Raw genomic sequence first — 16032 nt, 5'->3', positions numbered from 1 at the left:
AGTACAATGGAAAATGTTTGTTTTTGCATACTTCCACTTTATTAATATTTGGAATTCTTTTCCTCCTTTTTCTAATTTCTGTGTGCCCCCCTTCCCTCCCCGTGCTTATTTTGCGTAATGGTTAATCCAGTCCTGCACAGTTCCACGTCTCCAGAAGGTGGCAGGAGATCAGCCATACCGCCTTGATGAGGGAGCCTGTTGTGGAGGTGCCTGGTTGCAGCACTCTCAGAATTTTGCGCCTAGGGCCATTGCCCCTCTGGCCTTGCCATGCTACACCACCGCTGCCACAAATTCCATTGCATGATGTTGCAATGAAAAAATCCCACAACAGGACTGCAAATAGATTTTCCCCGCTGGAAATAATTAGCATCGAAATGAGCACCAAACTGTGAAAGATCACATAAATTGCAAAAATTCACAGGTAAGGAAATGTTAGGAGGACAGAATGAAGTACCATCTGAATGCAACCCTTAACTATCTTGACAGGTACTCAGATTCCTGTACTGAAATTCAGTAAAGCAGATCGAGAAGCTCTGCACAGTTACTCACAATCTGAAAGTCCGTTTCCCACACACAGATGAGTCTCTCTTTGCTCCAAGTATGGAGGGTCCTTGGCAAAGCGCCCTTGGGTTGGACTTCCTTCTCCATTGGTGGGCCTTGATGAACTTCCTGTCAGTGGTGGGTGGAAGCAGCAGAGTGCTGGTCATCTGCGGGCCACCATTTAAATTTCCCACAATGCCCTGGAACACATTGCATCAGGAGCATTTGGCAGGAATGAAAATGCTGTCTCCCAGACTTAGCTGTTGAGGGTTTTTATTTTAAGGGACACCCCAGGAAGGCATGAGCTGAGGGCCCTGGCAGCTGCCTAAGGAGTACCAGCACACTGATGTGGAGCCTATTTGCACATCAAGGCAACAGCATTTTAACAGCAGGCTGCATGAAGAACAGTCATTTCAGACTGTGAACACCATGCATATCACACCCTTACACATACAACTCCCAGTGGTTTGGCAACTGCAATTGTGGATTAAGAATGTAACATGGGCGAACAGGAGGCATCACTGCCAGGGTTTACATGCCCTTGTAGCATACAGCTGACTGAGCCCCAGATAGCTGAATAATCCACAGAAGCTGCTAGGTGGCATTGCACTACAGCAAAGGAAAGGATCAGCAGGCTGCTGTTCTCCCCATATCCTCTACAGAGCGATGATTAAAGAACAAACCTCTTCTTTTGTTCTTTCATCCTTTGCAGGGTTTATTTGGAATTAAACATCTTGTTGGCATTGGCTCTGTTTCCTTCAATTCATTGCTGTTTCATTCAATTCAGCAATGCCGGTCACCAGGGTAGCTTTCTCATTTCATTGAGCCGAGATAAGTCTAGTGCTGTTGTTTGGGTTGCAAAGGCATAAAATGTAACTGTAGTCAGGTTTTTAATTTGGATCTGGGTGCCCTTTCAACAGCTAAAGCCCTTCCTTGGCTTCAATTAGCTAATGAGGCTTTTGCCGTCATGAATCAGCTTCTGAGATACAGCAGGCAACTGGCAGAAATAGCAAAGGTGGGTTGTACCTGCCCACATTCATCCTGTAAAAAGAGCCATTGAGGAAAAAAATGGGATGCAGTGCAGGGAAATTGTTCTTAGGATCTACTGTGGGGAGCTGGAATTCAGAGTATAGGGGGGAAGACCTATACAGTGGTACCTTTGGATACGAACGGGATCCGTTCCGGAGCCCCGTTCGCATCCTGAAGTAAACGTAAGACGCGACTGTGTGTCTGCACATGCTTGGGTCGCGTTTCACCGTTTCTGCGCATAACGTCATTTTGAGTGTCTGCACATGTGCGAGCGGCGAAACCCGGAAGTAACTCACTCTGTTACTTTCGGGTCACCGCAGAGCGCAACCCAAAAATACTTAACTTGAAGCTACTTCAACCCGAGGTATGACTGTATCTGTTATTAAATCACAAACACACTTGAATTTCTCCCCATTCATTTCACCATATATAACTTGATATTTTGCTCCATGCAGAAGGAACCCTTAAACCTGACTGATGTTCTGTGCTGATATACATAGCTGTCAACTTTTCCCTTTTCTTGAGAGGAATCCTATTCGGAATAAGGGGATTTTCCCTTAAAAAAGGGAAACGTTGACAGCTATGCTGATATATGTGACAAAAACCCAGCCCTAGAGCAGCCATCCCCTTCTTATATTTGCTTTGGATGGTACAGATGGGTTTTGCACAAGCATGAATGTTTGCATGGTGCCAGAAACAGACTACCTCACAGCACAATAATTTATTAGATTTACATCCTGCCTTCCAATGTGACATACGGAGTAAACATTTTCCTGCACAAAAAGAACTCATGATGCAGATTAAGTGCCCAGACAGTTTTCTTTTTGAAACCCCAAAAGAGTCTGGGACAAAACAATATCCCAATCAATGTATCCCTTTTTTGTCACTGGGGTGCTTTCCGTCCCAGTCAATGTTAACGTATTCCATTAGGTTTTATATTTTATTTCTTTAAAGGGGGGAATTCTCTGCATTTGTGTGCCTTCTTTGAAAGATATTCGCTAGCTGTGCAAATTTTGCTTTTCAGATGACCAATGATTATTTGTAAGAAAGGGAGGCTATAGGATGCATTTTAAAATTGCTTCATCCCAGCAAGATTGTGCTTGGTTTTTAGTGTGTTGTTTACTTTGAAAACATTTTGATGACCGTGGCAAACTAGAAACATTCAAAATACATTCCATGTTCCTCTCCCCCCCCCCCCCCGCCTTACAATCCACTGTGACTTGGTTTCTGAGGTAATGTACGCTGTAGGCTCAAGGAAACCACAATAATTCCTACAGCTGCGCTCCTCCCTTTGATTTTGACATCAAACTTAATCAGCTCTTAAAAAAATAAAATCTCACAAACCCAAGCTATTGTTTTCATGTTATTCAAAAGTAGTTCTAAGATGATTCAGTTCCTAAGCATTCGCGTACCCTTCCCATGTAACGTATGGGCCATGCAAAAGCAATTGGGCATCTCTATTGTGCTGTCATCAAAGTTCCTTCAAAAATATTTGCCAGTGTCTGTATTGCACTGACTGATTGGACCTGGGAAGCTATCCACCCCTAAGTGCCTCTTCCTAGCACATCTGGAGGTCATATACAACAGAGGAAAACTCAGAAGAAGGAACCCAACCATGCACTGAACACGGGTTGAGTTTATGGTGAAAATAAGATTTAAATCAAAGCCTACTCTAAGCCATAACACTACATTAAGCTCTCCTGCTTAAGGTAACAAGATCTAAACATTCAGAGTGGAAAAGGTTGAAATACAAACGTTCCTTCCCATAAACTCTGTATTTTTCTTTTAAATTATTACTATTATTATGGCTTCAAAACTAGTCTCCCAGCTGCTTCTTTCACAGTAGCAGCTGCCACTCCTGATTTAATACAAAATTCTAATTCAATACACGAATTTGTTCTGCAAAACTTAAACCACCCTATTTAATGACTGACATATTTTTATTATTTATAAATATTCTATCGTAATATTTAATGTCATGTTTATGTGGTGCATTATTTATAAAGTCTACATTTGTTTTTCCTAAAGAGCTAAGTATCAATTAGTGGATGCCATAAATAAATATTACTCACCCTGCAGACAACTTGAAATGCAAGAAGGGGTAGGGAAATTAAAACCAGGACCCTTGCCAGTGTGTATGCTTGAGGTATCTCAGGGCTGAGTTCACAAGCAACTCATCCAACCGGATTAACATGGGTGATCTACTTTCTGATTCACTACAGTGGTACCTTGGGTTACAGACGCTTCAGGTTACAGACTCCGCTAACCCAGAAATAGTACCTCAGGGTGACAACAGAAATTGTGCGGCGGCAGCGGGAAGCCCCATTAGCTAAAGTGGTACCTCAGGTTAAGAACAGTTTCAGGTTAAGAATGGACCTCTAGAACGAATTAAGTTCTTAACCAGAGGTACCACTGTATTGGATTCAGAATTACATCTACCAAATGCTACCAAACCCTCCACAGAGAATGCAGAAAACTGATGGTTTTTTAAGGGAGCAAAGGTCCTCACACTGCAAGCTTTGATTAAGCACTCAGTGTGCAGAACAGGTTCTAAAAGATGCCAAATCCCTCTAGTTCTCAGGTTAGGGCCCCAATCCAGATTAGTAGCTCAGTGCTGCTAATTTGTGAAAATAAGACATCGCACTCAAATACAGTACTACATAGCTAAGGTCACGCATAGATTGGCCCAGACTGGACATTATTGGAGGAAGAATGGTGGACTAGATACCCCTTGGGTCAGATTCAATCTATATGGGCTCTTTATACAGTCCTATCCCCCTCATTTTTTTTCATTTTTGGCTTTGCCTGAAACATGCTATTATATTGTTTTCAGTGCTTTTTCACTAGGTGTCACTTTAGTGCTACTTGGATAGCTGACAGCACTAAAGCAGCGGTACTTGAAAACCTTGAACCCTAAAAGCAACTCTTCACAGATCCTCTAGCAGCACTCCCTCCGGATGTTTCACAGGAGATAATGGGCTGATCCAGGATAATTCAGAGCGCAATCGTGTAATTTATAGTACAATCCTGTTATCCAGTCAGCATCTTTACAGCAGAGGTGAGAAACCTCAAGTCTGGTGGCCAGTTCTGTCATCAAACCCTTACTATCCAGCTCATGGGCAGCAGCATAGCATTGTTTGCTGGTGCCCGGGGTGTTTGCCTGGCAGGACAGGGTGTGGAGAGTGAACAGAACCCACTGTACTAGCTTAGCTCTTGCCACCCACGCTGTGTATGGAGGGTTCATGGAGCCTGCTGTGCCTGGCCAGCCCTCACCACAAGAGCCAAATGGGGCCATGCTGTGCCACCTGGCCACCCACCCACCAATGCAGGAAGGAGCCTGGCTGGCCACCGCAGCCATGGTGGTTGATCCTCCTCAATGCTGGTTGGGTGGCCATTCCGCAAGGGGGACAGGGGCACAGCAGCATGGACAGGCCAGGCTCTGGGGTCCAGAGACCCCTGCCAGCAGGCAGGATGGAACGTGGATCCCTGCATTTGTACCCCCTCAAAATTGTGCACCCGCGGCTGTGCCCCTGCCCCCCCACTACACCCCTCCTCGTAGGGCTCTCCTCGTGCCATACCCCATCTCCCCAGGCTACAACTCACAAGCCCTGCTCTGCACCATCCTTGAGAGCTTTTGTTCAGACAGAACAGGTCCTTGGACTCTCCCTTGCCTGGATGGAGGTATATGTTTTTGCATAAACCTCTGACCTTTGCATGGCTGGAATGTAGCTTACTGTACAAAAGATAAGAATCAATTGTGCCACCTTTAATTCTTTGTTTTTAATCAAAAGGCCTCAGCGAAATGCATCCCATCTCACTCTCCCCCAGCCAAATCACCTTTCATGAAAGAGACTTTTCTCTTGGTGAGATGCAGCTTTCTGCTAAGGTGAAAAGAACAATAAACGAATCTGAAGCAAACAAGCCTGCAAGGAATTCCTTAAGGATCTGTAAACAGAACACACAGCAAGAAAGCACACATAGAGAGTGCCAAGTACGAAGACTCAAAAGCTTTCCCCGCTGTGATGCCATCAGGGACAGAGATGATCTTTGCAAAAGTTGTGAAGGTCGCACAGTGTTTGCTACATTTACGTGGCTTATTTTATTGTGTTGGTGCAGATTTGGAATCGCACCAAGCCAAGAACAGTTTCAGCATGAACTTTCAAGACACAGTAATCATCTAGGTTGTTTTGTCCTACCCAGTGCCAGTACAGACACAGCATGACCTCTCAACTAGGGATAAGGAATGGGGTATCATGCTTGCTCCTCCAGAAGAGCACCAAGCATCTGAGTGAGCAGCTGGTTGAGGCCCTGTCACTCAGCAGGGTCCATCTGCCCTGGGTTCTTGCTTAAAAAAAATAAAATCAGGACTGACTCCACATTGGGGAAGTGCAGGTTGAATGTTGCTGACATTCAACCACCCAATTCTGTGTAGATCACTTGGAAAGCTGGCATTGCTGCTAGTGAATCTGTCAAGACCCACTGATAGGGGAGGGAGCCCAATCTTCCTTTGCTTCAATTTCCCTACCCTTCTGCTTCCGGATTTAACCAAAGTTAAGAGTTAGGTCTGCTTTAACTTTAATTATGGTCAATATTAATCTGGTTCTCTTTTCGTTTACTAGTCAATTGTGGCTTCAAATAATGGCCCATCAATAGCCACAGTTAAGGGATAGGCCATGTTGCACTTTATTGTTTCCTAGATGGACTCTGCCAATGAACAATTAAAGGGACATGTCTGACCCCTCTTCAGAACTATGGTTGACTGATTTGAGCCAGATGTCATTGTTGCTTATTTCTAGTAACATATATATGTAGATTTTCAAATGTTTGTGAGCTACAGGGGTCCAATACCTATCACCACTTTGTTGTTGTTTAGTCATTTAGTCGTGTCCGACTCTTCGTGACCCCATGGACCAGAGCATGCCAGACACTCCTGTCTTCCACTGCCAGCCGCAGTTTGGTCAAACTCATGTTCATAGCTTTGAGAACACTGTCCAACCATCTCCTCCTCTGTCGTCCCCTTCTCCTTGTGCCCCCAATCTTTCCCAATATCAGGGTCTTTTCCAGGGAATCTTCTCTTCTCATGAGGTGGCCAAAGTATTGGAGCCTCAGCTTCAGAATCTGTCCTTCGAGTGAGCACTCATCTTAAGGTTTAACACTTCTGTTATAGCATTTTTTTAAAAAAATATATGCTGAATGTAGCCAAGAATCCAGGGCTGTAAAACCAATTGTGAATATTCAAGTCTATACAGAAATCACTACCATCACCATATGGAAGGGAATTACTAAAACCACCAGCTGATTCTTCTTATCTACTCTGTTCCTAGCATTTTTGCTCTATTTCTATCTATTGGACAAGAGGAAACTGAAAACAACTCTTCCAGTGGGATTCACCTAACAAGGCCTGTCTGTGGAATTCTTGTGCAAGGACTACTACTTGTGCAATGGGGTTGTCCCCCTTCCACTCCCCCCCATCCTTGAAATTAGCTGGAGAACTCTCTAAACAGTGCACATGGGGAGGAGATGGGGCCTCAACACTTGCGCAGATGGAAAGATTGGAAGAGTGCAGCATTCAATTACACCCCTTGTCAGAATTGCAAAACAATGTGCAACGTAGCAATGGTAGAATGGATTAAAAAGATCAGAGTGGCAAGGAACCACAGTCAAATGTTTGTTCTCATCAAGCCTCTCCACCAGCAATTATCAACCTACAGAGTGACCTCCACATGGCAGGTAAAATGTTCTTTCTAGCTCCAGTGCTATGATCGAAGAAGACTGGTAATGGCATGGCACCCAATACTACATATTTAATCAACTATCAGAAGTTATATTGCACCTCTGTAAGGCAGTACAAACTAGGCAGGAATTAAGTGTCACCTACCCAAGCCAGAAAGGCCTGGTGACAGACTCAGAATGACGAGTGTATGTAAGTGCTTTTGCCCAGTCCTCAACACACCGGTTGAAAGAAACTGACCTATATAAAGGGTTTTGTCCCAGTCTAGTAAGAAACAATCAGCATGCAGAAACAAATCCCCTCCATCGTGTCCACTCAGAGAGAGAACATCCCTCTCACAGTTACCTTTCTACAACATCCTCTCCGTTCCAGCAAGTCGAACTGTCTTTCATCACAAGATCACCATCACAGAGTCTTTCAGTTAAAGAGGCATAGAGTGTTCTGGATCGTTTCATGTAGTTGATGAATTCCCTAGAAATGAAAAACGTAACGTTTGCAATGCAACACCCAGGAGCACATTTAACATTCTAGGCAACATTGTAATCTTAATCCGATGTTCATTCTTAAACTTCTGCCCAGCTCTGTCTAACTATTCTACTGAGTTATCAATACATGAGCAAACGCATGTACTGAAATCCCAAAGGGTCATTCTTGTATGAATAGCATCTTGGTATGTGTGTGAAAGAGAGAAGTGGCAAAGCAGAGGAGATGGTGATGCCTTCCCTTCCCTTCCACTTTCCTCATTGAAAAGTTCCTGCTTCAAGTCAATTTCCTCAGTCACCAAGTTCCAAACCAAACCTTCCCCATTTTGAAGTGTGTCCTGGAGAACAAAGCAAAGACCCAGGTGGTGGTTACAGCAAGGTTTTTGCCTTTGGAATGGATAATATTTCTGCTGAAGAGCCATCCAATGAAATTCTAAGAGTAGAGTCTAGTCTAGATTTGTATAAGATACCACCTATCAAAAATCCAGGCATCCTAGTACTTCCTTCATTTAAATTATGGTGTCCCAAACTTGGATCTCCAGCTGTTTTGGGATTACATCTCCCATCATCCCTAGCACGCAGAACCAGTGGTCAAGGATGATGGGGATTGTAGTCCAAAAGTGGTTGGAGACCCAAGTTTGAGAAACTCTGGTTTTAATTCTAACACCAAGGAGAGAAACAAGTGAATAACGGTTGCTGGAAACTTCAGGAGGAAAGAGTCCTCTTGGCCACTGTGAGAACAGGATGCTGGACTAAATGGGCCATTGACCTGGTGTCACGGAGCCAGCAGGGAAGGCTCCGGAGTTGGAGGAGGGGGAGAGCGCGGAGCCGGTAGAAGAGGCAGGATTGAGAGAGGGTGGAGTGGAAGGGGAGGCCACTCAGGCGGAGGCAAGTCTCCCTGATGTTAGAGAACAGCAATACCCCTCTACCAGCTCAGGCACAGAGGGAGAGGGAACACCCGTTCCGTCAGCCCAGGACAGGAGGGGGTTAAAACACAGAGAACAACGTAGACATTTGGGATTGTCCAAGCTGCTTTGCTGGAGAAGGAGCAGGAAGTTCCCACTCCTGGGATCTGCTATGGACCATTCGGACGCTTGAAGTGATGCTCTGTACCTTGTAAATAGTGTACAATAAAAACTGTAAATACAACTCTGATTGAGCAGGTGGATTTATTGCAAAGGGCTTATCAAACCTATCACACCTGGTCTAGCAGTTTTTTTAATATTCTTATGTAACTGACTATTTCCAGAACACAAAAGTTCTAGGTATTTTCCAGACGCCTAGCCCTTACCATGAAGACAATCGCATTCTTAGCATACAGAGGATGATCCAGTCTCTGTGTGCCTCAATCTCACCATAGCTGCAAGAGGATTTCCATACCACTGACCTCATCCTGAGCCACTCTCCCTCCCTACAGGTCCAGGTGCAAGAACTACTGGACATGTAGGAGGAGGAGTTGGATCATGCACACAAGTGCAATTCTTGCATTTTCTCCAGATACAGATAAAAGGCCAATTCTAGCTTAGGAGTGGCAGGCAAAAGTGAGATTTTAGTAGTGAAAAGTCTGCATGTTAGGATAGGAATGTACAAACTCCCTTTAAATACTGAACACAAAATTGAAATGCATGCTTTGTTTTGGAGAGTGGGGTATAAATTTTCAGTATAGAAACAAAAAGGCTTGACTGAAAAATATGATTGAAACTTCAGAAGCTAAGAAGTATTGAAATTTCATTGTCTATGTTACCCATTGTCTATAAAATATAGCAAGGAGAACATTTTCTGGTATGTCTTTAAACAGTAGACACCTTATTTTAAAATGATATCTGAGCCAAAAGTTTCAGTATTTCCCCCCCTCTTAATAACATGGTTCTTCTAGATGGTTGCATTTGAATTAAGAAATTAATATTAGAGGCATTTTATGGTAATGCTGAACAAAACCTTGTACTCTTAAAACGAAAGCAAGAGCCTTGAGGTTTGGACAGCTCATTTAAAATGAAGAGACAAAAACATGTCAGCTTCTTTTCATTCTTACCGGGCCATTTTTTTCAAACTTCTGGATTTGTCATTCTTTGAAGCTTTCAGAGGCAGAGAACTGGAGTGGGCCAGGGAGAATAGTCAGAAGGCGGGGAGGAGGAGTGGGGAAGCAGGAAAGCAGGAATTCAGGCAAAGAAAGAAAAAGAAATGAGAAACAAAAAGTAATAAATTATTTGAAAGAAAAGATAATCAAGAACATGCACAGGATTAAACCAGAGAAGCACAAATGCAAATAAAAAAATATGCTCCAGCAAATAAAATATGCTTCAACCTATATATTAAAATAGAATAATAAAGGCACAGTCCACCCACAGTTTAGTTCTGGGTAGATTGTGCTCTGTGCTTGAGGATTTGAACTTTACTCTAAAACATGTTAAAAGAAATTTATCCTTTTTTTTTTAATGGATACCATTACAAAATGAAGGTTCAAAACGCTGAAAATAAATCTCCTGAATTTATCTCCAAATGTCACATTAAGAAAAGTTATTGCGTACATGTGAGAACAGAGCAGGACAAATGATTTGTAGATGAGAAGAAGCACATGTGAAAGTGCTTGAGATGGAAAAGCGTTCCTTCTCAGGGGAACAAAACACTTATTTCCAGAGGGAAAAGAAACAAAGAAAAGATCATTGCTCCTTCAGGGATATTGGAAGGGTAGGGTTAAGTGAGTAAATAAATCCAAATCTGCTTGTTTTAGTTTATATCCTTTGCGAAGTGATGTAGCTCAGTGGAAGAGAACCTGCTTTGTATGCAAAAGGTCCCAGGTTCATTCCCAGGTGTATCCAGGTGAATTTTTGGAGAAAATATCTCTGTCTGAAACCTTGGAGAACCCCTACCCATCTCTGTAAACAATACTGAGGCAGATGGACCAATGTTTGTATATATTCCTTATATTCCTATGAAATCCCTATAAAGGAGTTTGGATTTCATATCCCTCTTTATCACTACCTGAAGGAGTCTCAAAGTGGCTAACATTCTCCTTTCCCTTCCTCCCTCACAACAAACACTCTGTGAGGTGAGTGGGGCTGAGAGGCTTCAAAGAAGTGTGACTAGCCCAAAGTCACCCAGCAGCTGCATGTGGAGGAGCGGAGACGTGAACCCAGTTCACCAGATTACGAGTCTACCGCTCTTAACCACTACACCACACTGGCTCTTAAGGGCTTCATTTGAGTTACAAGAACCTTCCTGAAACTTTAGATCACTGACATATTTTAACTCAGAAGGTCCTATGGAAAATCTTACGAAACGTGGCTGTTTGTAATGGTCTAGTGTATGTCCTTATATTGTTTAAGTTTAAAATACAGCACCACAGGTAGTAGAAATACTGTAAAATCTTGACATCATATTACCTCAGCTGTTTCCTTCTCCGGTTAAAGTGCCAACTGCTCTGCTTTTAAAACGAGTGCATTTACAGACTGTGTTTAGTAGCAGAATTTATTAATGTGGATCCCAGATAGGATAGCCAATACCATCTCTATGTAGGCTCCTTGTATGAGTGACTGCTCCTGCGATCCTAAAGTGTTTCAGTACTGCTCATTTTGAGACTTCTAAGTTAAAAGAAAATTGTATTTCCAGGGTCCATTCATTTCTGAGTTGTGTTTGGTAAAGAAAAACAAAAGAATACCACTAACATCTGCTGAATAGGCATAGCATCACATGTACATGCAGAGATAAAGAAGAACTGAAATACCATGCAGTTTTTGTGCAAGCTTTAGTCATGCCAGCATCATCCACAGAGAAACAAGTTTCACAAAGTTCAAAAGATATGGGAAGAGGAAAATAAATTTAGATGGCGATAAAACAGAACCCCATTACTTTGAGAAAACATCAGCTACAGGAAAAAGAGTGGGAGGGGGGAAATGGGGAGGAAGGAAGAAATCCTTACCAATCTGGAACAGATTACATCACAATCTTGGTAGAAAAAGAAGGCTGTTCTAATATTTTATTCTCTAGCTGTATGCTGGTCACCAGTTAGTCATTAGGACTGCCTACAATGTCGGCCCCAACTGGAATCTGTAGCTGCTCAACTACTTTATGTTACTCTAGATCAGCATTTCCCAACCTTGGGCCTCCAGCTGTTTTTCGACTACAACTCCCATAATCCTCAGCTAGCAAGACCAGTGGTCAGGGATGATGGGAATTGTAGTTCGAAAACAGCTGGAGGCCCAAGGTTGGGAAACACTGCTCTAGATCTTGAATTTGCAAATGAGCATTCACAAGAGTTCGTTGCATCAAAAGGGAACTGCTTACAGGAATTTGGCAATAAAGGACATCATGTTGCTTGTTAAGGTATCTGAAGTTGGTTGGAGTGAATTGGTCTAATAAGCTACAAATTAACACCTGAATTTCTGCACGAACTCATTATCATTTTAGATGGGTCTGATTCAGAGTTAGAATGAAGTAAGGCTGCTCACATGGGCTTTAACTGGTATACTGGTAATTGATAAATTATTACCTCCAAACAGCTGAAGAACAATTTATTGTGTATTCAGGTATTCTTTTATCTGCTTTGAACGCTAGAGCCAAATAAGGCGTTTTGGTGCAGATTATATTGCTCTGCTCAGAAAATTCATATGACTACTTCTGGATTCTCTTATGGGTTAAATTAACCTGTTGTGGAATAACAAAAAAACATAATAGGGGACCAGAGAATCTGCCTTATGTCTCAATTAATCAACTCTTTCCATTAGTGGACAAGAGAGCAGAACTCAGCTCTAGGAATCGTTGGATCCATCCCAACAATGCCATATGGGTAAATGCTTCTTGCTCACCAGCTATGATGTTAAAATTAGGCCATATACCGCTGCAGGGCAAAACATAACCTGCTCTTTCTCTTCAGTTAGGTTGTAACAGTAAGCAAGTACATAAGGTAAAGGTAAAGGGACCCCTGACCGTTAGGTCCAGTCACAGACGACTCTGGGGTTGCAGCAGTCATCTTGCTTTACTGGCCGAGAGAGCTGGCATTTGTCTGCAGACAGCTTCCGGGTCATGTGGCCAGCATGACTTAGTCGCCTCTGGTGAACCAGAGCAGTGCACGGAAACACTGTTTACCTTCCCGCCGGAGCAGTACCTATTTATCTACTTGCACTTTGACGTGCTTTCAAACTGCTAGGTTGGCAGGAGCTAGGCAGAGGAATGGGAGCTCACCCCGTCCCGGGGATTCGAACCGCTGACCTTCTGATCGGCAAGCCCTAGGGTCTGTGGTTTAGACCACAGCGCCACCTGCTTGCAAAGTACATAATATTTGCTAATACCAGGAGTGTGGAACCTATAGCTCTCCAGAAGTTGTTGGCCTCCAATTTCCATCAGTCACAGTCAGTATGGTCCATGGTTAGGGATGATGGGAGTTGTAGCCCTCCATATGTTTTGAACTGTAAGTTCCCCATGTGTAACTTGAAGCATTTAATCTAGATTTCTAAATAGGACCAGTTTCATATAAACATGCTTAGTGAATATGTAATGGAAGTGAGTATTGGAAAGCACAATTCTGGCTTCAGAAGTGTTGGATTTTTTTTCTTTTTTCATTTTTTAAAAATGGTGCATTTTGGGGAAACTCCAGTTTCAAATTTATGAGGAAAAATTGTTGCATCAGGGTTACCTCCTTTTACTGCTTAGAGTATTTGAGTGTGTCATTGTCAGAGCCTGTGTCTCAGTTACTTCCTTTGCTTGAACTATGTTGTCTGGTAAAGGTCTCACTTCTTTTTCTTCAGGCTGTCCACACACTTTATCTACCTGCAATAAAACGGAGGGAGAGAAAATGATTACATGGTAAGAACTAGCAGGCGTGCTTAACATCAAAGCTCCAACGGTGGAGAATCTACATGAGAAGGACCATGGAATGGAGATGGAGTGTCAGGCTAGCCATGCATTTGTTCAGTTGTGTATTTATATGCATTATCTCTATGTGTCGTCCATATGAGAACACACATCCACCTGTGGTTTGTCTGCAACAAAAAAGCAAGCACTTGCATGGGGCATGTGCAATGTAGGAATTGCAAGAGGCAATGCATGCATTTCCATCAGATTGCACAACACATGTATCAGAGAAGGGTTTATGTGAGTTGTAGGACCAGCTCCTGCATGCAGCCATGGTGTGAAATGACCCTAAAGCAGGCATAGGCAAACTTACCCTCCAGATGTTTTGAGACTACAGTTCCCATCATCCCAGACCACTGGTCCTGTTAGCTAGGGATGATGGGAGCTGTAGTCCCAAAACATCTGGAGGGCCAAGTTTGCCTATGCCTGCCCTAAAGGGCTAAATGCAGATAGTACAGCTGTGACGAAATTATTCCAATTCACTGTAAAGGAGCATGCTTATATTTCCAGAATACTTCTGAAAGTTAATAAGCTATTAAAATTTAGTATCAAAATAGAAAGTTGAAGTAGAGCAATATTATAACAAACCATGTAGTAACAACAACAACAACAACAATTTATTTATACCCCACACATCTGGCTGGGTTTCCCCAGCCACTCTGGGCAGCTTCCAGCAAAACATTAAAATACAATAATTCATCAAATATTAAAAGTTTCCCTAAACAGGGCTGCCTTCAAGTGTCTTCTAAAAGTCAGATAGTTGCTTATTTCCTTGACATTTAATGGGAGGGCGTTCCACAGGGCAGGCACCACTACCAAGAAGGCACTCTGCCTGGTTCCCTGTAACCTCACTTCTCGCAATGAGGGAACCACCAGAAGGCCCTCGCAGCTGGACCTCAGTGTCCGGGCAGAATGATGGGGGTGGAGAAGCTCCTTCAGGTATACAGGACCAAGGCCATTTAGGGCTTTAAAGGTCAGCACCAACACTTTGAATTGTGCTTGGAAATGTACTGGGAGCCAATGTAGGTCTTTCAAGACCGGTGTTATGAGGTCTTGGCTGCCACTCCCAGTCACCAGTCTAGCTGCCGCATTCTGGATTTGTTGTAGTTTCCGGGTCACCTTCAAAGGTAGCCCCACGTTGATCGTTATGTGCTGGCTTGCAAGAGCAATCTTTTCATATCTGTCACCTAGGGTTTTGAGATATCAGCCATGTGGGCTGGGGAAGGTCCTCTTTTTTAAAAAGTGGTTTTGATGTTGCAGTGGCACACCTTTAGAAGCCCTGCCAGTTGTGCTAAGAATGAAAATGGATAAACATCATCATATATACCATGTATCAAAAATCAGGAATTTCAGGAGACCCCCAAGGTTTGAAGAAGTACTGAAAAAACTGCTTGGAGAGAAATGGAAAATTGTGTGGGAGGCAAAACAAAAGTATTCAATGCCTGCAATGATTATATCTAGCTGAAAGGATGGGAGGCACCTGCAATTCAGTTAAAATTAAAAACAAAACAAAAAAATAAAGCAATAAACAATGCAGCAATTCTAAAACTAAAGGCCAATGACAACCCCAATGAATACATTGCACAACATGAACTGACTGGAAATGATCAGTAACACAAATGATTACAATTAAAGCTTAGCCAAGCTCTATTGCTACATACTAATTTGTTTACTTCTGCTTTTTTAGTTGAATTGCATGTGATTCCTTGAAACACACATGACTAGTCCATAAATTATTTATTATAAACACTTCAGTGTGCTGTTTTCTTCTTCTTATAACTTTCACAATAATAATGGTAATGTTATAAGGAGGTATGAAGCAGAAAGATCCCACTGTCCAAAAAGAAATACTCAATAATTTCTTAGAGATTATGGTGATGGACAACTGTCACCATCCCTGGCAACTGGCCAGGGCTGATCTGGAAGGCCATAGATTCCCTATTCCTCTGCCTTATCTTCTAAATAACATATAATTAAGAGTTGCAGAAACATTAGCTGAAACAAACAGAATGAGAGTTTTAGCTGGCCGACCTATTAATTAAAGCTTGCAGCTGTACATTTTGCAGCATGTTACTGAAATGATATACTACTGAACCCCTTTTTTATAATAACGATCAATAATTTGGCACCCATATAGATGTGAATTCTAGAGCTGTGCATACACACCCCATCTGATTTAGCTCCTCAGATATGGGACCTGATTTAACATCTCGTATTGGACCCAATCCGACCTGGGAAGACCTGAACCAATCCAGCCCCCAACTTGAATTGGGGCCCTAAAAGTACTCTAGTTTTTAACCTTAAAACTGGCATGGGGTGGGGCAAAAAGGAGGCAAAAACAGCAACTCTTGCCTGCACTGTTTCCTTCTCCCCCCTCCAGACTGCATGTTTAATCAACGT

General features: G+C 42.8%; 1 protein-coding gene across 2 annotated transcripts in view; it reads right to left on the bottom strand.

The window, feature by feature from the left end:
• LOC310678611 (glypican-5-like) overlaps positions 1-16032 on the bottom strand; it is a 390679-nt gene that overhangs the window by 226311 nt on the left and 148336 nt on the right. Inside the window, exons 4-6 of one of the 2 annotated variants that reach the window (XM_083442762.1) lie at positions 13415-13548; positions 9815-9874; positions 7646-7771 (exon numbers count right to left, since the gene is read on the bottom strand). In XM_083442762.1, coding sequence (XP_083298888.1) covers positions 7646-7771; positions 9815-9874; positions 13415-13548 — 320 coding nt within the window. The remainder of the gene's footprint in view (positions 1-7645; positions 7772-9814; positions 9875-13414; positions 13549-16032) is intronic. The other variant, XM_083442763.1, reaches the window with a different exon arrangement.

Source organism: Podarcis tiliguerta, assembly GCF_965153285.1.
Source record: "Podarcis tiliguerta genome assembly, chromosome: 5".
NCBI classification, from domain to species: domain Eukaryota; kingdom Metazoa; phylum Chordata; class Lepidosauria; order Squamata; family Lacertidae; genus Podarcis; species Podarcis tiliguerta.
The sequence above is the reverse complement of the archived record's forward strand: the minus strand, read 5'-3'. Positions and strand labels throughout refer to the sequence as shown.